The sequence below is a fragment of the Fusarium flagelliforme genome (genome assembly GCF_020744385.1).
Source record: "Fusarium flagelliforme strain FIESC 12 MPI-CAGE-AA-0113 chromosome Unknown B0J16scaffold_2, whole genome shotgun sequence".
NCBI classification, from domain to species: domain Eukaryota; kingdom Fungi; phylum Ascomycota; class Sordariomycetes; order Hypocreales; family Nectriaceae; genus Fusarium; species Fusarium flagelliforme.
In genome coordinates, this window is record NW_025763504.1 from 1,365,824 (window position 1) to 1,386,190 (window position 20,367).

Sequence of the window (20,367 nt, forward strand, 5' to 3'; positions counted from 1 at the left end):
AACGGAATTGGGTATCTCGATATAGAATCCATAAATCTAAGATCTAATGATCATCTTGTCTATCGAAGTCTCAAAGGATCATCAGGCATATAATCATCCGTCTCATAACCCTCATTATCAACCACATCTTCTCTCGCACGCTTCACAGGCGGCTTAACAAGATACAAAGCCGCAAGTGCTACAGCACACAGAAACGAAACATAAAACCACGGCAGTCCAATCCAAATGCCCTTCTTCTTTAACCCTAGGTCAAAAAACCAGGCCAAAACAGGTCCTGCGATAAACGAGCCTATCACTTCAATCATGCCTATCAAAGCATACAGTCTAGCCGTATACTCTGGTTGCACATAATGCGTGACTGTTGCGCGAGCAAGTGGTCCTGTAGCAGCACCCCATGTTTCGATGAACACACCAAAGAAGAACATGCCTACATTGTGACTCAGACCTTGCCAGAATGCGCCGAAAACGAGCATGACTGTTGAAACGCGAGTGAGAAATAAATCCTTTCCAAAAGCTGTCATGCGAAAGCGAGGTGATGACATGAGCCTATCTCCAACTTTTGGCAGACCAGCTAGAATGGTCAAGTCAAGAATTCCCAACGGCGAAAGGATCAGACTGACGTCTGCCATCTTCCACTTGAAGTGTTTGCTGATGTACTGGCTCATCGTCGTCGTGTATGCTGTGTATCGCGCGGTCTGGATGAAGAACGTGATGAGAATCATGGCAACGCTGACATTCTTGAGCATGTTGAGTGAATGTTTGAGGTCTTTGACACCGTGTGAAATATGCTCTTTAAGAGTACTCGGAGACTTTTTACCGGCTTGTTGCTTCTTGACGTTGATTGTCAGAGTCTCGGGGAGGAGAACAAGGATTCCCATGACGATAGGAACAAAGATCAAGACGAGATATATAGGAAGCCAAGGACCGTATTTGTTCATCAAGATTCCAGCGACGGCAGGACCACTGATACCTCCAGCCGTGGCACCAAATGCAGACCATAAGAAGTGTTTCGCCCTGGAGATTGTATTAGTCAAGGGCAGTACAAGAAGATTGAGGTGACTCACTTGTTCTCTTCTGTGCTAACATCAGCAGCAATTGAGTAAAGAGTAGACATTAACACTGGAATACCACCACCAAAGATTTGGAAGAAACCTCCAAGCACGAGCATATAAGGTCTATCCCTCAAAGAACCCTGAAACGCCTTGATGCTGAAAGGCGCAAAGAGATAGCAAACAGCAATGCCAACCCAAGAAAACATAAGCGTTGGTTTTCGTCCAATTTTATCAGACATGGTTCCATAAGGAAAAGCTACAACAAGGCCTATATACTGTTAGTCAATAGCAATACCCATTGCAATCAATACTCACCAACAAGAGACGTAATAAGCCCAGTCCACCCAAACAAATAGCCCAGCTGAGACTGCACCTCATCAACCTTACACTTCATCTCATCAATGATGTCCGTCGATGTATCTTTGTAATGTATATGGCAGAACATATCCTCAATCAATCTTGCAGTCGGAAGCATTAACAACATGCCGCTGAAAACAACAACAAACTTGATGATCGATACCAAAATGACAATGCGCTTCGGTGAATGGACGCCCCATCGCGAGAAGCGATAACTAGGAACTGGCTCGGCCTGGGCGTGGAAGATTCCATTGGCATTGGAGCTCGTCGCGTCATCTTCTAGAGGGTCTAGATCGAGCAAGGGTGCGTCTAGATGAGATTCTAATTCGACGTCTTCACTTGCGACAGGTTGATATTTGGATGGCATCTTGAAGATAAAAGAGCGACTCAATGAGATGCCATTTCGCTACATATGAACAACGTGTTGAAGAGGACAAGAATGAAAAAGAGTGAGGTGAGAAAAGGGAGGCTGAGCCGTCCTACACTAAAATGACTAAGCGCCAAAAAGTTGAGGCTTGGATGTCGCATATTTACCCTACAAATTCCAGTGATAGCTTTAGGCTACGGAACTATCCGTACTTATTGATCTAATTCAGGGGCTGTAATGATCCCTGCTGTAGGGCTGTACAATGATAATTGCGTGGCCTGCAGCCCGTGCAATGCTATACGCGTATTAGAATCTCGGATCTTGGTTACACTGCATTTTATATTGTGCATTCATGGAATTCTTTGTCATGATTGGGTTCACAGCATGGTATCGATGGCAACTACTAAGTACTAGGTACTTACACAATCTCATATCTGTAGATAGAGACTTATGATCCAACTTCTTAATCTCATATGATCTATAGAACTGCCGTGATCCTATCGGCATTGGCATGAAGCAGCATGAAAGTCTAAACCTCCTCCATGGCCGGTGGGGCCGTAAACCCCGCATCCGGTCCGTCTCCGCTTCGGTAGTTCACCCTACACTATCAACTCATGATCTTATAACAACGACTAGACCCAACAATACAGCTTCATACAAACTTCACTCTATATAGCCCATCATGTCTTCCCCTCTTCGCATCGGCTTCGTACCAGAACACTTCTCAACACCTCTTCACTTCGCTCAGAAACACTTCGGCCTCGATGCAACTCTCATTCCCTTTCCTTCCGGCACAGGCCATATGGTCACAGCCATTCGCTCCGGTGAAATTGATGTAGCTGTCGGTTTGACTGAAGGATGGATTGCGGGTCTGGGCAAAGAGGGTGTTGAAGGAGATGGTGGATATCGTCTTGTTGGAACTTACGTCGAGACTCCCCTATGTAAGTCTCTCATCCTCATACACAGAGCCATTACTCACTAAGAACTAGGCTGGGCAATCTCCACCGGCGCAAAGCGTCCAGAAATCTCATCCGTCGACTCTCTCAAGGGCGGCAAGATCGGCGTCTCACGAATCGGCTCAGGCAGCTACGTGATGGGCTTCGTGCTAGCCGATCAACAAGGCTGGCTAACCCCTGGCGCCGCAGCAAAGCCCTACAAAGAAACCGTAGTCCTCAACACCTTTGAGAACCTGCGCAATGCCGTCAACAGTGGTGAAGCTGACTTCTTCATGTGGGAACACTTCACATCCAAGAAGTTCTACGATTCCGGTGAGATCCGTCGTGTTGGTGAGATCTACACCCCTTGGAGCAGCTGGAAGATCGTCGCTTCGACCAAGTTGACGCAGGACGGCTTGGATGCTCGTGTGAAGGATCTTTTTGGAAAGTTGGATCAGGGTATTAAGCACTTTAATGAGAACCAGGAGGAGTCGGTGGCGTATATCTCGAGTAGCCTTGGTTACACGGAGCCTGATGCGCGAGAGTGGCTCAAGACGGTTAAGTTCCCTACAAAGACTGAGGGAGTTCGCCCTGAGGTGGTGCAGAACACCGTCAACATCTTGCGAAAGGCCGGGGTTTTGGAAGAAGGCAAGGGAATGGAACCTCAAGCCATGGTTTTCTCATCCTAAGCTAAATTGAATGCCTACTCTTTGGAGATACAAAAGTATACCGAACCAATCGATACCAATTGGCCCATCGTCAGAGTGTTAGAAGAATTGGCCGCCAAGAGCATAAGAGACGAAACATAAGAGACGAAACATAAGAGACGAAAAAAGTTAGTTATCTTAAACCAGATTATACTATTACTCAGGCTACTTTATTTTGGAAGCCTAAGTCTCAGAGGACAACTTTTCCGTCACCTACCTGTCCATTTACCCTTTCCTCTTCACCCTCGTCAATTCCATTCACCAACTCGCCAACTCGCCAGCTCTAGGTTTGCATGTATCTGGTAATGTCATACAAACGTTCGGACAGATGAGTCAGCTGATTGCAATCCCTTCGCGCTCTGTGCACTAAATCCCGTTCCGTGTCTTTTATCTTGCGGATCAATCGGATCAAAGTGCCCTTGTACGACGAGCTGGGACCTAGGGGCCAAAGCCCTACCTCCAAAAGTTTTTCATGAAGATCGTTCGACGGGATAGAGTAACACCGTTCGCATGTCGCCACTCTATAATCTTGGTAAACTTTGAGTTCGTTTCGATTCGGGAGTATGCCTTGGTCCATGTTCAGGACTTGGTGCGAGAGGAGTCGCAGAGCCTTGAAGATCCTTTCGACACAAAATAACCGGTTGTTCAACATTTGATCATCTGTGAATATATCAGTTGCAAGTTCTGTAAGGTCCTCTAGTGTCTGGGTGTCTTACCAACCAACGGCAATTCCTGTATCAAGGCCCATTCGCTGTCCTTGATCATATGCCTCGTCCCTTCTGGCACACCTTTCTGTTCCGCTTCGCAGAATAGAACCAGCTCATCACGAACCAACTGCTTGATCACTCGAGACTTTATTCTGTCAGCGACCACGGCCAGTAAAGGCCAGTTCGAAACACGGTACAGATACTTTTCCTTTGCAACAAGCATTGAAACCTCTCGTTCGATAGCATAGTGCGAGAAGAACGGCATCTTCTTTGAGCGTTTCACGTCAGGTTCGGAGCTTTTGACAGATGATTGCGCCCCGAGGGCTTCGTGGATCAGTACCATATAGAATAAAAGGCGAGGGTCGGCGTCCTCATAGTGCTTTTCGGTGTGGTTGCCATGGATGATTTGGACGACGGCTCTGAGGGCACGCTTCACCTGAGGAACATGTATGTCGCCGCCATCATCCCCGTTCATAACTGCAATCCGGATGCTCCTGTTCCCATCTCTCAAGCGGCGTAGTGTCGACCATCCTTTGCATGCCTTGTGCATTGTTCTTACTGTGATCCGAACGCTGTATATAATGCTATCATGTTTATTCACCATGGATAGTGTTTTGACCGGCGACCAAGATCTTTGCCCCCCTTTGCACCGGCTTTCTTGAGGCTTTGCAGGCAGTTTCGAAATCCGATTCTTAGGTAATTTCGAAGTCCTCGATTTCGAATGTTTGGGTCCTGGTGGAGGCTTTGGGGTTTCTTTCGAAACCCTGGAGCGTGATCTCTCCATATCACCTCCCGGACCTTCTGGAGGCTTCTCCACGTCGATCATAGAGGATCTCTGTGTTTCTTCTGCTGAGGAATACATCTCTCCGGGCGAGAGGGAGGGTCTTCTTGGAGCCATTTCGCATGTCTTCGCTATTGTCGAGTTCTCTTGTGCAAAGTCCTGGTATATGACTTCGGTTATCATACCATCAAAGCTCTGTAGGATAGAAGTAAAATGTCGTTTTAAGTTTGTCGAGGGGTATAAATAATTTTCTATACAAGAATTGGCAGCCGAGAGCATAAGAGACGAAACAATTTGATCACCTTGTGCGAGCTTAGACTGGCTTTTAGGTTAAGCTTTAGAGGATATTTCTTCTGTTGCCCCCCTGCTGCATCGCTTTGCAATGGTCAAGTTTATTTAAACTCCAGATGACAGTGATTAAGTGTCGTCAACAAAAGGTAGGCTATTGCTTTCCTCGCACCAGTTGGCAGTGCGCACCAGATGCCGCTTCCCGATAGAAATCATGTCGTTTAGTTTCATAAAGAACCCCTGAACTAGTTGCTCTTTTCTAAGGTACTTGGATTTAAACATGAATTGGATGTTAACAAGACCCGATGGTGCTTTAAAACCTTTTACTGCATATTCACTATAATGCTGTTCCTCGTCGACACTTCTATGGCGGTCCGATGTACTTGAAAGTGAGTTTAGAAGGTTGATTCAACAGCCCTAAAACGTAACAAATTATCTCACAACTACTTCCTGTTTGATGAATGGTACTCATCTCTAAAAATGCTTTTCATGTTTGCCTGGAGTGGTACCCGGCATAGATCCCACATACACCTGGGCAAGTTCCCTAGAAAACAAACGCCTTGTTACCACCCTCTATAACACACAGGCAGGTATAGATCTAAGTATCTTTTTCAACAGAACAACATTGTTTCAAGGTATAGCCATCGGCCAAGAGAGATCACCTTGTAATACACCACGATAGCTTCAAACTGTGTTGCCCTAAGGTCAAAATGATGATATCCATTACTTAAGAAGGCGGTCAGCAGGAGCATTCCAGATGGTTATACAAAGATAATCATGGGAATAAATTCTGTAGTGTAATATTTATATTGTTACACGACTTACACGACCTGACTATATCACGAGGTGATGTCACTAGCACTGTAACCACCGATAACCTACCGGGAATAAACCCCCGATACCGGCTCGAAAAATAACGAACCCTTATCTTAGGTATTAATTGCAAAAGATTACCCAAAAACAGTCACCAATCTCCCCGCTTCGATTAATTGCGTGCTCAACTATAGCGAAGTCATGATACCGACATCCGCGACCACATAAACAAAAGCATTTCTTTACCTCTCCAAGTCTGAGTCACCCGACTGACTTGACTTTCTATCTTGTTCGCTAAGATCCAATCTATTGCGTGGCGCATACATCATCGCTTATCGCGACTCGACTCGGCCCGAAACGCGCACTGCGCTATTCTGGGGAAACTTAATTGACGTCGGTCGCATTTAAACTCTTCAAATGGCACCGGCTATGTCGACTTTTTCAGATGAGGGATCGCATCCGCGCGAGCGTCCGCATGGACACGAGACAAACGATGAGGCTGTACCGTCAAGTCCGCTCCTCGAGTCGAGGTCAGCGTCGCCAGTTGGGTTAAGGGCTAGATTGGGCTTGAGCGGCGTCGCTCGAAGGACTGTTGGCTTTGCGCTGCTTCTACTGACGGTGTTCCTATGGACAATGTACAACTTTATCGCCAGTGTAAGAATCCTTGGACAGTTGACTCTGGCATCGATACTGATGCGCCGTTCTAGTATATGTTCTCTGACGAGACGTATAACAAACCCTTCTTCGTTGTCTATCTCAACACATCGATATTCGCAATCTCCTTGATACCAAAGTTCTTCAACTACCTACGGAAGAATGGGTTTCACGGACTTAAGCACGATGCGAACCGACTCTGGATCGATTACAAACATGGTACAAACTACTCGAAATCCCTACACCGAAGCGAAGACGAGCAGGCGACAGAGCGTTTGATAGCGCAAGGCTACGGCAGCACCACGAACACTTCCTCGGATGAGAAGTTGAGCTTCAAGGACACTGCTGTTCTGAGCTTCGAGTTCTGCATGCTTTGGTTCTCGGCAAATTACTTCTCATCCGCCTGTCTCGAACACACCAGCGTCGCGAGTGTAACGATTTTGACATCTACAAGTAGCGTCTGGACACTCATCTTCTGCTCCCTATTCGGCATCGAGCGCTTCTCGACAGCCAAGATCATGGGCGTAACAGCTTCACTCGCAGGCGTCATTCTCATCTCAACAGTGGATCTATCTGGAAAGTCTGATGAGGACAGAGGATCTTTCCCTCACAAATCATCTAGCCAGATTGCCCTCGGAGATGCGATGGCGCTTTTGAGTGCTGTTATCTATGGTCTTTACGTGACGGTGATGAAGCGCAAGGTTCCGAATGAGGACAAGGTCGATATGCAGATGTTCTTTGGTCTTGTTGGTGTTTTCAACGTGGTTCTCTTGTGGCCTCTCTTCTTTGTCTTGCATTATACGGGCATCGAGCCTGTAAGTTGACCTTGTTGAGCTGTCCCAGGCGATCTAGAGACTAACGGTTATTAGTTTGAACTTCCACCGAGCGGCACCATCTGGGGTATTATTCTCGTAAGTCATCTGCCCAGTCTACCCAAGGAGAAGAGTGCTGACACATCTTAGTTCAACGCGGTATCATCCTTCATTAGCGATATCTCATGGGCCCTCGCCCTTCTCATGACAACACCACTAGTGGTGACGGTTGGCCTATCTCTCACCATCCCATTATCTCTGATTGGAGAAATTCTCCAATATCAGCAATATTCAAGCTTTACCTACTGGGTTGGTGCAGTGGTTGTGTTCGTTTCATTTATTGTGGTTAGCCGAGAAAGCCACGATGAGGAGGATTTGAAAAAGGACGATGATCTTGAGGGATCGGTTGGGGTTTGAAAAGTACGGATAGTGATGATAACGAATGCATGCATGAGTTTATGGACATATGGGGCGTTTGGGTTGCTTTCAACAGCAAGTTAGGAATAGGCATGGATAAGGACATGGGCATTGGATATAGCCGGCGTTTCAACCGCAAGACATTTATTGATTAGTAGACGAGCATTTATTTCAAGCATCGCATCGATATTAAAACAACGAGTCAGAAACCTTAAATTATGTCCGTTTCCCGATTCAGATACTTCTGCAAACAAGTCATGATCGCGACAGGGTCCTGTGCCCAGTGTCGTGGTTCTGGACCCTTAACGTTATAATTTCTATCTCGATCTTGGATCAAAGCCGACGATCTGCCAAGATCGAATGCACAGCACAGACAAAGGTCCCCGCTGGCTGGGCAGGCAAAGTGAAAGTCTATGTCGCGGAACCAGGGTAGCGTCGGGGAAGAGGATGAGGAGCAGGGATTGTGAACGTGCGATAGTAAGTTAACGGTTGCACTTTTGGAGAAGGTGTAGAGAATGGATGAGGCGTTGATCAAGTGAGTATCGTATCATGTTTCTGTATGTTTCTGGTGTTGTTGAGATTTATTTGGGTACAGACTTGACTATGACACAATCTGCATTGACGTCGGGTGTATGTCATTGCTTTTTGACAGCTGAAAATGACCCTAGATAAAATATGAAACTCACCCACAAAAATCAACAAAATCTCGCCCTGTTTTGAACATTCCCCATCATTAATTCTGTGGTCTCGAACAATGCATATCTTGGGTGAATCTGCATCCTTGTACCCTTATCCCGGGTCCGGAGGTGCTCCGTGGCACCTGCTTCCTTTTTGTCTGACCCGGGGCTCCGGGGGCCCGTCAACACTAAGAAACACCCCTGTAGACTGTCCGCCACAGGCCGATTACACGCCAAAAGCCCGATCATGGCTTGATTTTTAGCTGGTGGGGGAGCTTCTTTTTCTAGCAAACCGCTCCGGGTCATGGGTCCTTTATCCTTTCGGGGGTGAGTTTGTCATGAGGGGGATCTGCATTGCCCTTGTACCTGTGGCGTCTGCTGGGAATGGAGATGTGATTTCATATTTTTTGCTGTGAATCAGATTCACTCTTCATCTGTGGCTTGATAAGCAGCAATCCATAAGTTAGCAATGACACAAAATTGGGAGGAGCGGCTTGACTCAGGTTTTATAGTCTCTTGTCCAATTTCTTGTTATAGACCAGAAAGAAAGAAAGAAGGTGCATTGCATAACATCATATCCTGGCAAAAAGACCCTTTCTTCTTTCCTCATAGCTCCGCTTTCCATTGTTGACGTTGCCCTTTTGCCTCTCTCGAATCTCATCTCATCTCATCTGCAGGGTCCCTTCGGCCTAGACCCTCGACCTCGAACCTGACATCAATTTCTTCTTCCTACCTACACTACAACCCTACTACAGCATCTATACATTCACTTGACCTAATCAGACTTGACCTGTTTCAACTTGACTTAACCCTAGTTCTTGTTGACTTTGAACCTCGTCTCTCACTCTTTTCCTTTATTACTCTCTTCCATCTTCTGTCTCCGTCTATACTTTCGACTCCAAACCTATAATCTCCAACTCCTCCATTCGCAAGCCCTGGTCTTAGGGTGGCCCTACAACCCAGGCCAAAGACAACAGGGGAAATGGCTTCCCTTCAAGCCGATGTCCCACAACATCCTCAGCCTCGATATCAGCCTCAACTTCAACAGCATGATCGTCCGTTAGCTGAATCTATCGCCATTGCTACCAGGTCGGTGCACGCCAAGCTTAACAAGCTTATTATCGCCCGGCTACCGCTTGCGTTACCTCCTGTTGCTGCCGATTCGTCCTCATACATTACTGGACTATTGCATATTACGCCTATTTACATCACCTTCGAGACATTATGGAGAGATATAATAGAGTCCGGCTCGCCTATAGATTGCGATAATAACGTCAATGCCTGCTTTTCTCAGAACTCGCCAATACAATCAACAAAGTCCTCGTTCTCGTCCGATACCCACGAGCTATCAAGCTGCAGCAGAATGCCAGCACTACTTCAACAACTCTATCTTCCAGGATTAATGCGATCGGAACGTCTAAAAGCGGATATTGCAAATTTGTCGGGGTGGTCAAGTAATACTGTTGAGGAGCAGTTACGCATTGCTGAAACCAATGGCCGGTTGGGGGATTTTATTCAGCACATAAAAAGATCTGTACAAAACCGGCCCCATGTACTACTGGCTTATTCCTACATCTTGTTCATGGCTCTTTTTGCCGGCGGCCGCTTCATCAGGGCCACGCTAGAATCTGCTGGGGATGAATTCTGGGATCGATTACCTTCACCAGTACTGCCATCCCTTGTACCTTGCGAGGAGAGCACATGGCGAACTAAGCGGGCCAGTGGCTTGTCCGACGACCAGATTCCACAGGACGACTTTCATCACCATGCGACTCACACGATGCCCCTTCGATTTTTCCACTTCCAGACTCCTGAAGACGGGGAGGATTTAAAACGCGAATTTAAGCGACGACTCGCCAGCATAGAAGGGGAATTATCAGCACGCGAGAAGCAGGATATTGTCCAAGAGTCAATTTGTATATTCGACAATATGACACTTCTAGTCCAGCAACTCGACAAGCTCTGCGATGACCCGACACATGATGGAAACGACAGTCCGACATCACTGCTTGATCTGGTCGACCAATTTCACCCGTTCCGCTCCCGTCTCAGAGATAGCGTTTCTATTGCCAAAGATAGAATTCAGCGATCTCCAAAACCGAACGGCACTAAATTAGTTTGGTCGATCTGGAAATACGGTGCGGCTTCATCACCTGTGGAGCCAGAGAGTGGGATCAAGATGCCGATCGGTCACCCTGGTCTTTCCAAGGATGATGCATCAATTGAACTTTGTCCAGCATTTTCAAAGTCTATGAGATTTGACAAGACATTGCCACGACCGACGCGTTACTCTGTCAAATCGATGGAGGGAGAGCATGATTTGAACGAGTGTATTCAGGTTGCTTCTAAGAAGATGACCAGTATTGGGTTCATCAACTGGTTGATAATTTTGACTGTTGGGGTTATTATCCTTGGAACATTGTGTTCTGTACGTCACGGCCGCGATGTAACCATGGTGGAAGCATGAGACAGTAGAGTTCACATGTCTTGTCATGCATAGCGATTGCATTTTGTTTTGGCGTTTTTAAAGGAGTTGAAGCATTCAGGATACCCCTTGCTGGGAGAAACACGTCTATCTGGAGTTGGTTGGTTGCATTTTTATTCACGAGGACACACATATACGACTGTACTCGATACCCAAATACGTATATACATATTCTACAGAGAGAAACGATTACGACATTAGATCACGTTACGAGATAGTACCCTACGATACAAAAGCTCAAATGCTATTTCTTTCAAAGAAAAGTATGCTCTTATTCTCGTCTCATGAATGCTACCTTACAACGCCATTCTTTGTACAGGCTATTCTAAATCCCGCTGGTGAATCCGTTCATGTGCTTGAGTGACTGTCCAGATTTCCGCTATTATAACATATATGTTTGAAATGCCCATGTTGGTGTTGGGGGTATCGTTTAATCAAGAAAAACGCCATGCGCTACCGCAGGATGCTATCGTCTCGTCTCATTTACTCATCATCATCAACGTCCCAGTCGTCACCCACGTCTGCCCAGCCCGCATTGAATCGCTCACCGCCAAAGTCGCCGACCTGTCTGAAGTAACGCGCTCGACCATCATCTTCCTGCCACTGTCTGACGAGGTGATCGTCAGATGCACTAACCAGTTTGCCATCATGACTCCAGCTGACGTTGCTAACTTCACGTGTGTGACCGTTTACAAGGGCCGTGCCGTTGCGGAAGATTGGGGTTGTAGAGGAGCTGGGTTCGGCGCCGGTGTTGGATGAGAAGGAGCGGGAGGGTGTAGGGGCGGATCCTGGGGGATCAAGGAGATGAGCGCGCTGGGCGCAAGCTGAGCGAAGATACCGTTCATCCGTAGGGAAAAGTACGACTGAAGACTCAGAGCTGCCAACAGCTAGGAGATCAGACGAGTGAGAAAGACCCTTCTGTCGCATGCTACACTTGACGAAGAACGTTCGCGCAGCAAACGAATCATGCCTGAACCCATAAAGGGGCCCTAGGCCTTGAGAAGCAACAGGTCTTCGTTTAGTAGCATCATCCTTGAGTTCAGGAGCGTGGCCGAGCATGAGATGGGCCATGGAGTATGCGTAAATAGTGCTGTCTTTGCAGACTGCGTACATGCGGGCGGCATCACTGCTGAGGGCTAGAGAAGTAATGCCATATGAGCGCCAGGCGTGGTTGGACGGTACGGTTGTGGAGGACAAGGGGATACTCTTTTCTTGGTGTCGACGATTGATGTATCGGAGATCCCAGAGCTTGACGACAGCCTCTGCTTCGGAGGCAGAGAGTAGAAGGTGTTCACGACCAGCGGGAAGCCATTGGATAGCGGTGACGGAAGCAACAGAAACCTTTCCATGCGCATTACGTTCATGGGTGTTGTCAAGAGTGTTTGCGGTCACTGCTTGCAGTGGTCTGGAAGTCTCATCTCGCATGGTGACAGTTCGACGACCTGACTCATCATAACTCACCGTCGAAAAGCTTCTCAATTGAGAATGTGCACATCGCAAGTCCCACAGTCGGATACGGCCAGCCTTATCCGAGGTAGTTAACACATTACCAACAGATTGCCCTTCCTGCCATGCAATCTGACGAGTTGAGCTAAGATGACCTTCGGAGAGCCTAGCAGCAACAGTCTTGGTCGTTACATCCATAACTAAACCTGCATCACCAGCTGTAGTCGCAAGGCGCATGTCATCGTGAGAAAAGTCCATGTCCCAGATAGCATTATCATGGATGTTATGAACGCCCAGCTGTTTATCCACACTGGGATCATCGTTTGGAGAAGTGTCGAAGAATCTAACACAGCCTTCTTCATCACCAAGAGCCGTCACATTAGCATTGTGAGTGCTAGCGAGGCAGAAAGGAATGGTGTGACTGTCGCTATTAGGAGCGAATAACTCATGCGAATCGATACAACGGCTGTGAAACCGGGCTGTTTCGACTCGGGGATCGCAAGCTGGCGTGTGAAGAAGTGACTGGCCGGTCGAATATCCAAATCCATGTTCGCGATTGAGTAATTGAGAGTCGAAGCCTCGATTGGCGAATTTTCTAATTGGTCTGGGTGCGTAGTTGACTAGCTCCTAAAAGTGATGATGTCAGTGACGCCATCAAGATATCAGGACATATATCAACATACTGTATCAAGCTGAGGTTCTTCGGGGACGATTTGAGTAGTTGTGGTAGAGTTTCCCTTCTTAGAGGTTCTACCAGCTCCACGACTAGTCTTGAAGAAACTACTCTGTTGTATTGTGAGTAAAGGTTTGGTGAGAATTGGACTGCAATTGGGACTTACCAGAGTAGCTTTTCTACAGCTATCGAGATTTTCCGAACTAATTGAACTGGATAAACTACCAGATGCTTTTAAACCATCCTGATTGAGTAAATTTGTGCTGCTTGATCGAGTCAATCGAAGTGGTGGCATATCATCTAGGTTGAGAGTTGGCCTCTTGAAACCGCCTTCCGTCTCCGACTCATCGGTCTGAAGCTTCCTCTTCCGTGAATCATCTTGAAATCTTTCTGTCGGAGATGAAGGAATAAAGAGCGATTGAGGTGAGATGGGTTGCTGATTGATGTCGGACTCATCCAAGATACCAAGAGCAGTCCTAAACTTTGGCAACGGCTGAGTTTGGGCCTGTCTGGGCTGCCAGAACCGATTGAATCTTCTCGGGGTAATCGAAGGCGTTCCTTTTGGTCGTGATGATGATGAAGGCGTGGGAAGAGTATCGGGATCAAAAGAGGACATGGTAGGCGAAACGAGCCTCTGGTGAAGCCCGCCGCGGGTGGCTGGGTTGAAGATATGGATGAATGATGAGGAAGACCGCGTTAAGGTTATTATGCACGAGAACAAGGTCAAGATTTGACATGGACTCAATCTTTTTTGCAGGAGGTATCAAGTTTCAGAACATGTCGACATTGAACAAGGCGAGCAAAAGGAAAAAATATAATGACATGGAAAGTACGGCCCCAATTGTAGGTTCGGGTCGGTTGCCAGAGCAAAAGGCTGGGTTTAAGCTGGGGTTGAGACTAGAAGCGAGCTACTAAGTGGATATTGGATGAACGCGGTAGTCGTGGTCGCGCCAGCCCATTTACACGCTTTCTAGAGCACGGTCCGCGGTGTTTTCGCGTAGATTGATATAAGAGGGTCTAGCCACTGACAGCCACAGCCAACGCAGAGACCGCCACATCTCTTCAATTTGACATCATTCTTCAGCTGTGGCTCTCCAAGTTTCCAAATGCAAGGGGATTCAATAGTGGCGCTAATGAAGGTCACGGTTGGCAACTCCCGTCCTTCATGTCTTATCGTGGAATGCGGCAGACCGGACAGTTCTTGTTCCTGAGAATTATCATTTTGATACAAGACATTTATTAATGACAACTTCTCAGGGGCTATTGACGTGCTGAGACAAGAACGAGTCATCGTTCAGGGAAAAAGAAAAGTAATTCATGAATTCCGGCACTTGAGAATGGGTGCTGCTGTTTGTCTAGACGAGAGCCGCAAACTGATCCACTAACAGCGGGACATTCCCCAGAGTTTGAAGTCTTTACTGCAAGGATACAGCGGATGCAGCCTCAAGATACTGCCCAGGCATGGGCAGCGGTCTGTAATAGTCTTTTACTTTGCGATAAAGTACATATGAATCAGCTCAATAAGATACTATGATTTCATCTCATTATCGTGATAATTCTATATTAATTTTATAGATGTTAGGAAAATGCCCCTATTTAATCCCCCCCTTCATTGGAATTCCAAGACAGGGCTGCAGGAGCCAAAGCCGATGGCCCGTTCTCTTTCACCGATAGCCACCAAAGAGAGGCCCAGTAAAAAAAGCAACCCTGAATCCAAAGGCCCAGGTCCAGGTCCATAGTGGAGGTCCAAGGCCAATGGTGTCATCCCTCACCATAATCACTCTCGCAATTAACCTACGACAGTGTCTTGCCTGTCCTCCCGTAACACGCAATCCTCTTTATTCTTTCCCCTTCCTCCCAACAATTCCTCCTTTCGTTCTTTTTTATTATCGTACTTGTCCTCCTTCTTTTTTTATCTGACGAGAAGTAACTGTCTGCGCGCGCACAAGACACAAACATGTGTCGTTTTCTGGTGAGTCCCTCCCCTATAACAAAGGGTCCCTTTTCCTTATCTGGGCCTCCGAGGCCGGATGCTCGGTCGCAGAACTTCAACGCTGACCTCGCAACTCTTCTTTCTAGGTCTACAAAGGAAGTGACGAGATCCTCTTGTCAAAACTGATTCTCGATCCTACTCACTCCATTCTTAAACAATCTTTTGATTCCCGACTGCGTCTCGTGAGTCACCCCCACAATCCTGACCGATACTTGAAGCAACGTCATATCTGACCTGATGCGACGCTATTAGGATACAAGACGAGGCCAGAACAACGCAGATGGCTTCGGCATAGGCTTTTACACCGACCCCAAGCTTGGCTCAGCGCCTTGCCTTTTCACATCGACTATTCCCGCTTGGAATTGTACCAACTTGCAACGTATCGCCTCCAAGACCGCATCTCGCCTTATCTTTGGCCATGTTCGTGCTACGACCGAGGGTTCCCTGAGCGAAGACAACTGCCACCCTTTCACACACGGCAGTTTGATGTGGATGCACAATGGAGGACTCGGTGGATGGAAATACATCAAGCGACGTCTCGGCGAGCGTCTAGCCGATAAGTGGTACCTGGGCGTCAAGGGCGGCACCGACAGCGAATGGGCGTTTGCTCTCTTTCTCGATACCCTCGAGCGACTCGGTCACGACCCAAGCGCTTGCCCCGAAACTGGTTTTGGCCCGACAATCCTTCGAGAGGCCGTGAAGCGCACGATTGCACAGATCAACGAGATGACCGATGCTATTCCCGAGAGTATTCTGCAGAACGAGGACGTTGATACTCGAAGTTTGCTCAACTTTGCCGTTACCGACGGCCACAGCGTGATCTGCACTCGATATATCAGCAGTTCAAAGGATGAGGCGGCCAGCTTGTACTATTCTTCAGGAACACAATGGACAACACGTACCCAATCTGCGAATGACAAGCAGTACCAGATGGAGCGCAAGGATCGGGGTGCCGATATTGTTCTTGTTGCAAGCGAACCCTTGACGTTTGAGAGAGGTAGGCAAAATATTCGACATATCCAAGAATGATATACTGACTGAAAGTAGAAAACTGGGTCAACGTACCGACAAATTCCCTCTTGACCATTCACAGACAGACCGTCATGGTCCATCCTATCATCGACAAGTACTACGAGCGAGATCCTCACCACGTTCGCTCCAGTGCTTTCGTTCAAGCGAAGGGTTTGACATCAAATGAGAAGAACAGAAGTGATGCAGCCAGTCCAGCAGGACTTGATAGACAACAACAAGAGCTTGATGGTTACCGTAAGATGATGACTGGAACTCTCAACTTTGGCCAATCGAGAAGTCTCAGTCCCGATGTCTGCCGCCAAACGAGAAAACCAGCGCCAGTAGCAACACCAGAGCCTGTGCCTGAATCGATTCCTGTTCCGCAGCAACCAGTGCAGGTAACCCCGCAAGCTGAGTCAAGTAACAAACCGGCACCAGCACAGGGAAACATCAAGGTTAAGAGAAGATCTGTCCAGCTGCTGGATACCAATCAGGGCCAGGGATCAAATGACTTCGATCAGATCTCCGACACGGATGAGCCAGCTCGGGCAGATGTGCGCAACCCAAAGAAGCTCTCGCAATATTTCCCCGAGCTCACTCTCGCCACTCATGCCGGATGAGGGAATACTGGTTTGGTTTGTGTTTGAATGATGAAAACAAGATAGACAGCGAAGACGAGAGCTTTGAAACTCTATTGTATGCATGATTGGCAATTACACCATCATTTTATGGGTCAGGGCAAGGTGTTGAGGTGCCGATTTTACTTGTATTTTAGAATGTCTGTATCAGGAGAGACAACAGGTCCTTTTTTCATGGATATACCACGTATCATATCCACCTTGTTGTATCACGAGAATGAAAATGGGAATTTATGACCTAAGCCCTTTCGCTGTATTTGGACCAAATCAGAGTTAACATGACAACAGTATGAAAGCCTTATGGCTTCTTCCGTTCTCACACCGAGCAACCTCGTCAACGTGAGAACCTCATTCGTCCACTCGCCCCTATCACGGCGAAATGCGCCATGAGAGTTCAACAATTGTCCACTGAAGATAACATGAGGCTTGATATCGTTGAGGCGAGCAACATGCAGCCATCCTATAGCCAGTAATTGCATATAGCAGGTAGGTGGAAGGAGGATGTGGTATAGATGGCTTCGGCCGGCAACGAAGCGGCAGGAAGCCCTCGCTGTGAGCTGTTCTCTATGGCTATTTCCCCAAACGTCCGACGATATTCGATACAACTGTCGGCCACCATCGACGTTGAGGGGGTTGTAGTGTGATATGCGTTACAATCTGCAGCGCCTTGAAACCTTGCTGCATTTTATCAGTTTGTTACCTTTATCATCGGTTATTCTTTTTCGCAACCCTCTTTCTACACTCAAACATACACACACAACTTGATAGAGCTAAACCAGTATCCAACATCAGCATGCCTTGCTGTCTAGGCATCATCCAGTTCCAGCGATGTCAGCACGCCCTCCTGCTAAAGCTGGGCTGCACACATGGCTGCACCGAATTCTGCCCTCCCGAGAAACAACAAACACTTGTCATCTCCAAGTTCCTATGGCTTTGCGAAGACTGCCGCGAGAGGATAAGCAACGTCGAACTCGATGAACGATGCAACAAATGGGCCCTCAAAAAGGAGCGTCTCCAGGAGCAGGGGCAGGAGGCATGGATCCCTACTATTTCCATGATGGAAGACATGGAGCAGAAGCTGTGCGAGGACAAGCGAGTAAATGCTATCGAGGAGCTCCAATGGGTTGTCGAATGGACGTACGAGTACGGTCTTATGCTCTATGGGGTCTTGATCAGGAAGAATTGGATCCCGCAGGTTGCGGCGGCGAGAATCAGGCAGTTGAGGGACTTGCGACCGTGGGACTTGATGGTCGTCAAGGATGGCTTGAGGGACTCCAAGAAGCTCTTCGAAGAGCAACATAATGAAACGTATTGGTCCATCAGTGGTAAGATCAAACAGAGTTGGCATAAAGGAATGAGTGACTAACTTTGGTAGACCAACTTGAGGAGGAATGGCTGCGACGGAGGCAATTGCCGCGACCTCCTCGCCGTGAACTACCACCAGTTCCTCTGTTCCCTTGGACGTACGACGAGTTTGGACGACGTTCCCGTGCAAGCTCCAGCACCCTCGTTTGCGACGATGATGGAGATGTGGTGGTCAAGGATGGTAAGGAGGAACAAGCACCAACAGCACAACAGCCCACTCCAGAATCATCCCCACCAGAGGTTTATTCTTTTGCCAAAGAGGCGGCCAACGCCTTAGGGATCTGGTCTGAGGGAACAGACGACTCAGACATGGACTTGTCGTAACGGACCTGTCGTAACAGAAATCGGGACATTTGCGAAACATCGCCACTACAGAAGATCATCCTAGATGTCGTCTCGAATACCGAGCATAGAATTGAAATCGTCTCTACTCCTAATGATACACATGTGATTGCGGGCGCAATTACTCTATTTCATGACAAGGCATGACCATGTTGTTTGCTTTACACCCCTTCGTGATGGTAATAGTCCTTGATTTATTCGCAAACTAACGACCCTCGTAACAAGCTACGGTCATCATCGACAAGCTACATATCGTTCACGACCTACCTCGTCGGGAATAGCATCACAATCTCAAACTCGACGACATCTCCAGCCTGAGGCCCTAACATAGTACACACCCTCGCCCCTATCCCCTACCCATCTTCCCCATATCCACCAGCCTCGGCCTGCTATACAAACACCACAGCCCTCGTCCTGAAACTAGCATTAGCTAAGACTGAAGGATGATCTCCGTGCATCGTCCTTCTCACCGAAGCCGGGCATTTTTGTATCCCTGCCCTGCAAGGCTTTGAGCAGGATTTGGGATTGTTACATGCCGTGGCGTTTGCCCCCCTTTAGTTCCAGGAGATTGGTCAGATACAATGTGGAGAGAAGTAACAGAGGGTTTGTCACTTTCTCTTGTCTTGTGAAGACGCCAGGGTAAGAGAGTGCCTGGTCAACTGGTACCTTACTCAAGCTCTCTGTTTCGCTGTCAGATGAGACTTTTTTTCTTCTTTACTGTTTCGCTGCTTGGAAGTGAGAATAAGCATCAACCAACCATCTACGAATACGTCCCATCTTATCCCCATCTGCAGGTCCAACATTGTACATATGCCATCTCCATACGTCCGATGCATGTCTCGTGGTGACAATGCAATGCAAGGCGGTATACAGTAATAAAAAGTACGTACACTAACAAATTTGATGTTGTAGTCGACATGCCTAAAAACTACTACCGCGACTTACATGGATGTGCTCCATCTCAGCTCTACGCTAAACAGTATCCTTCTTGTCGATCATATCCCCACACTCTATCAGATTTCTTTGCTGGCCCGATAGTATCCAGACTAAGAGTGAGCCACACTTGTCTGAACGTCTTGTCTCTAGGTCGTGTGTGTCTCAGAAACCCCATTCGGCCAATCAATGACTTAACCGCGCTTCACTATCATCATCAGCGAATTTTCTTATTCGGCCGGCTCCGCCAGGTACCAAGGCTTACTTTACTTTACCTGACCTACAACGGAGTGCTCCCGTAGTGGCGCCGCTGAGACTGAGACCAAGTTGTCAAAGCTGGCCTGTCCTTGTTTAGGAGTAGAATCTTCATCCTACTAACTCACTAAGGAAGATGACTTCAAGAGGCTGAAAGCTAGAACTTTTACCGTAGTCTTAGTCCAGCCCTGTAACGTCTTGCAGCAGCCACAATTGACTCGCCTATGGCTTTTACTTTCACATGGGTTACACTGCAGCTACTTCAGTATAACAGATCAGGAAGGTGTTTTGTTCAATTGTTTGTATCCTAGCCTTACTGGAAACAAGTCTCATTTTCAAACCATAGTGCAATGCTTGGTCTATGCTCGATCACTTGGGGAACAGTCTTTGTATGTATATCTTCATTTCGGTCTTTTTCGACCATCTTTTGTTTTAGCATGGATGTAATAGACTCCAGTGCTGGCCCTAATATGCTAAGCCGAGACGCCATGCTCCCTTTCTAACGTAACCGTTCCGTATGCTGTTTGTTGCGTTGCGCTTCGTTACATAATACATATAATGCTGGCCTTTACACCCTAAATTGAACTCCAAACTCAATCCCTTAATAGCTCCGAATTTGACACACCTGAAGACTAACCCATCATCTACCCCTACCCACG

The 20,367-nt window shown here is 47.4% G+C and overlaps 8 protein-coding genes across 8 annotated transcripts; 5 read left to right on the forward strand and 3 right to left on the reverse strand.

Moving 5' to 3' along the window:
* Positions 1–9: 9 nt before the first annotated feature.
* Positions 10–1,877, reverse strand: B0J16DRAFT_55490 (major facilitator superfamily domain-containing protein). The gene is made up of 3 exons (XM_046134059.1): positions 1,368–1,877; positions 1,065–1,320; positions 10–1,014 (listed from the first exon to the last, which is right to left on the reverse strand). The coding sequence occupies exons 1-3, from the start codon at positions 1,774–1,776 to the stop codon at positions 60–62; spliced, it is 1,620 nt and encodes a 539-aa protein (XP_045986097.1). The 5' UTR covers positions 1,777–1,877; the 3' UTR covers positions 10–59.
* Positions 1,878–2,389: 512 nt separating this feature from the next.
* Positions 2,390–3,543, forward strand: B0J16DRAFT_368457 (uncharacterized protein). The gene is made up of 2 exons (XM_046130222.1): positions 2,390–2,717; positions 2,766–3,543. The coding sequence occupies exons 1-2, from the start codon at positions 2,459–2,461 to the stop codon at positions 3,398–3,400; spliced, it is 894 nt and encodes a 297-aa protein (XP_045986098.1). The 5' UTR covers positions 2,390–2,458; the 3' UTR covers positions 3,401–3,543.
* A 158-nt stretch (positions 3,544–3,701) lies between these two features.
* Positions 3,702–4,600, reverse strand: B0J16DRAFT_394231 (uncharacterized protein; the record flags this gene model as incomplete). The annotated part of the gene is made up of 2 exons (XM_046132120.1): positions 3,702–4,078; positions 4,135–4,600. 2 exons carry the CDS (start codon positions 4,598–4,600, stop codon positions 3,702–3,704), a joined length of 843 nt encoding a protein of 280 aa, XP_045986099.1.
* Positions 4,601–6,168: 1,568 nt separating this feature from the next.
* B0J16DRAFT_332498 (uncharacterized protein) lies at positions 6,169–8,100 on the forward strand. The gene is made up of 4 exons (XM_046126717.1): positions 6,169–6,661; positions 6,715–7,476; positions 7,531–7,572; positions 7,624–8,100. The coding sequence occupies exons 1-4, from the start codon at positions 6,425–6,427 to the stop codon at positions 7,888–7,890; spliced, it is 1,308 nt and encodes a 435-aa protein (XP_045986100.1). The 5' UTR covers positions 6,169–6,424; the 3' UTR covers positions 7,891–8,100.
* Positions 8,101–9,374: 1,274 nt separating this feature from the next.
* B0J16DRAFT_55517 (uncharacterized protein) lies at positions 9,375–11,288 on the forward strand. The gene has a single exon (XM_046134060.1). The coding sequence runs from the start codon at positions 9,550–9,552 to the stop codon at positions 11,032–11,034; it is 1,485 nt and encodes a 494-aa protein (XP_045986101.1). The 5' UTR covers positions 9,375–9,549; the 3' UTR covers positions 11,035–11,288.
* Positions 11,289–11,299: 11 nt separating this feature from the next.
* Positions 11,300–14,018, reverse strand: B0J16DRAFT_410931 (WD40-repeat-containing domain protein). The gene is made up of 3 exons (XM_046133196.1): positions 13,338–14,018; positions 13,182–13,283; positions 11,300–13,125 (listed from the first exon to the last, which is right to left on the reverse strand). The coding sequence occupies exons 1-3, from the start codon at positions 13,785–13,787 to the stop codon at positions 11,536–11,538; spliced, it is 2,142 nt and encodes a 713-aa protein (XP_045986102.1). The 5' UTR covers positions 13,788–14,018; the 3' UTR covers positions 11,300–11,535.
* A 924-nt stretch (positions 14,019–14,942) lies between these two features.
* On the forward strand, positions 14,943–17,084 carry B0J16DRAFT_332504 (nucleophile aminohydrolase). The gene is made up of 4 exons (XM_046126718.1): positions 14,943–15,143; positions 15,251–15,346; positions 15,417–16,161; positions 16,212–17,084. Exons 1-4 carry the CDS (start codon positions 15,129–15,131, stop codon positions 16,793–16,795), a joined length of 1,440 nt encoding a protein of 479 aa, XP_045986103.1. The 5' UTR covers positions 14,943–15,128; the 3' UTR covers positions 16,796–17,084.
* A 522-nt stretch (positions 17,085–17,606) lies between these two features.
* B0J16DRAFT_410933 (uncharacterized protein) lies at positions 17,607–18,502 on the forward strand (the record flags this gene model as incomplete). The annotated part of the gene is made up of 2 exons (XM_046133197.1): positions 17,607–18,138; positions 18,189–18,502. 2 exons carry the CDS (start codon positions 17,607–17,609, stop codon positions 18,500–18,502), a joined length of 846 nt encoding a protein of 281 aa, XP_045986104.1.
* Positions 18,503–20,367: the final 1,865 nt, after the last annotated feature.

Excerpts from the sequence above, each read along its gene's own strand:
- B0J16DRAFT_55490 (XM_046134059.1), bottom strand. The coding sequence starts at position 1,776 with ATGCCATCCAAATATCAACCTGTCGCAAGTGAAGACGTCGAATTAGAA. Across the intron at positions 1,321-1,367 it reads GCTTATTACGTCTCTTGTTG|GCCTTGTTGTAGCTTTTCCT; the intron begins GTGAGTATTGAT and ends AACAGTATATAG. Across the intron at positions 1,015-1,064 it reads GTTAGCACAGAAGAGAACAA|GGCGAAACACTTCTTATGGT; the intron begins GTGAGTCACCTC and ends TACAATCTCCAG.
- B0J16DRAFT_368457 (XM_046130222.1), top strand. The coding sequence starts at position 2,459 with ATGTCTTCCCCTCTTCGCATCGGCTTCGTACCAGAACACTTCTCAACA. Across the intron at positions 2,718-2,765 it reads TTACGTCGAGACTCCCCTAT|GCTGGGCAATCTCCACCGGC; the intron begins GTAAGTCTCTCA and ends ACTAAGAACTAG.
- B0J16DRAFT_332498 (XM_046126717.1), top strand. The coding sequence starts at position 6,425 with ATGGCACCGGCTATGTCGACTTTTTCAGATGAGGGATCGCATCCGCGC. Across the intron at positions 6,662-6,714 it reads TGTACAACTTTATCGCCAGT|TATATGTTCTCTGACGAGAC; the intron begins GTAAGAATCCTT and ends GCGCCGTTCTAG. Across the intron at positions 7,573-7,623 it reads CCATCTGGGGTATTATTCTC|TTCAACGCGGTATCATCCTT; the intron begins GTAAGTCATCTG and ends GACACATCTTAG.
- B0J16DRAFT_55517 (XM_046134060.1), top strand. The coding sequence starts at position 9,550 with ATGGCTTCCCTTCAAGCCGATGTCCCACAACATCCTCAGCCTCGATAT.
- B0J16DRAFT_410931 (XM_046133196.1), bottom strand. The coding sequence starts at position 13,787 with ATGTCCTCTTTTGATCCCGATACTCTTCCCACGCCTTCATCATCATCA. Across the intron at positions 13,284-13,337 it reads GCTGTAGAAAAGCTACTCTG|AGTAGTTTCTTCAAGACTAG; the intron begins GTAAGTCCCAAT and ends ACAATACAACAG. Across the intron at positions 13,126-13,181 it reads AAGAACCTCAGCTTGATACA|GAGCTAGTCAACTACGCACC; the intron begins GTATGTTGATAT and ends CATCACTTTTAG.
- B0J16DRAFT_332504 (XM_046126718.1), top strand. Across the intron at positions 15,347-15,416 it reads TTGATTCCCGACTGCGTCTC|GATACAAGACGAGGCCAGAA; the intron begins GTGAGTCACCCC and ends CGACGCTATTAG. Across the intron at positions 16,162-16,211 it reads ACCCTTGACGTTTGAGAGAG|AAAACTGGGTCAACGTACCG; the intron begins GTAGGCAAAATA and ends GACTGAAAGTAG.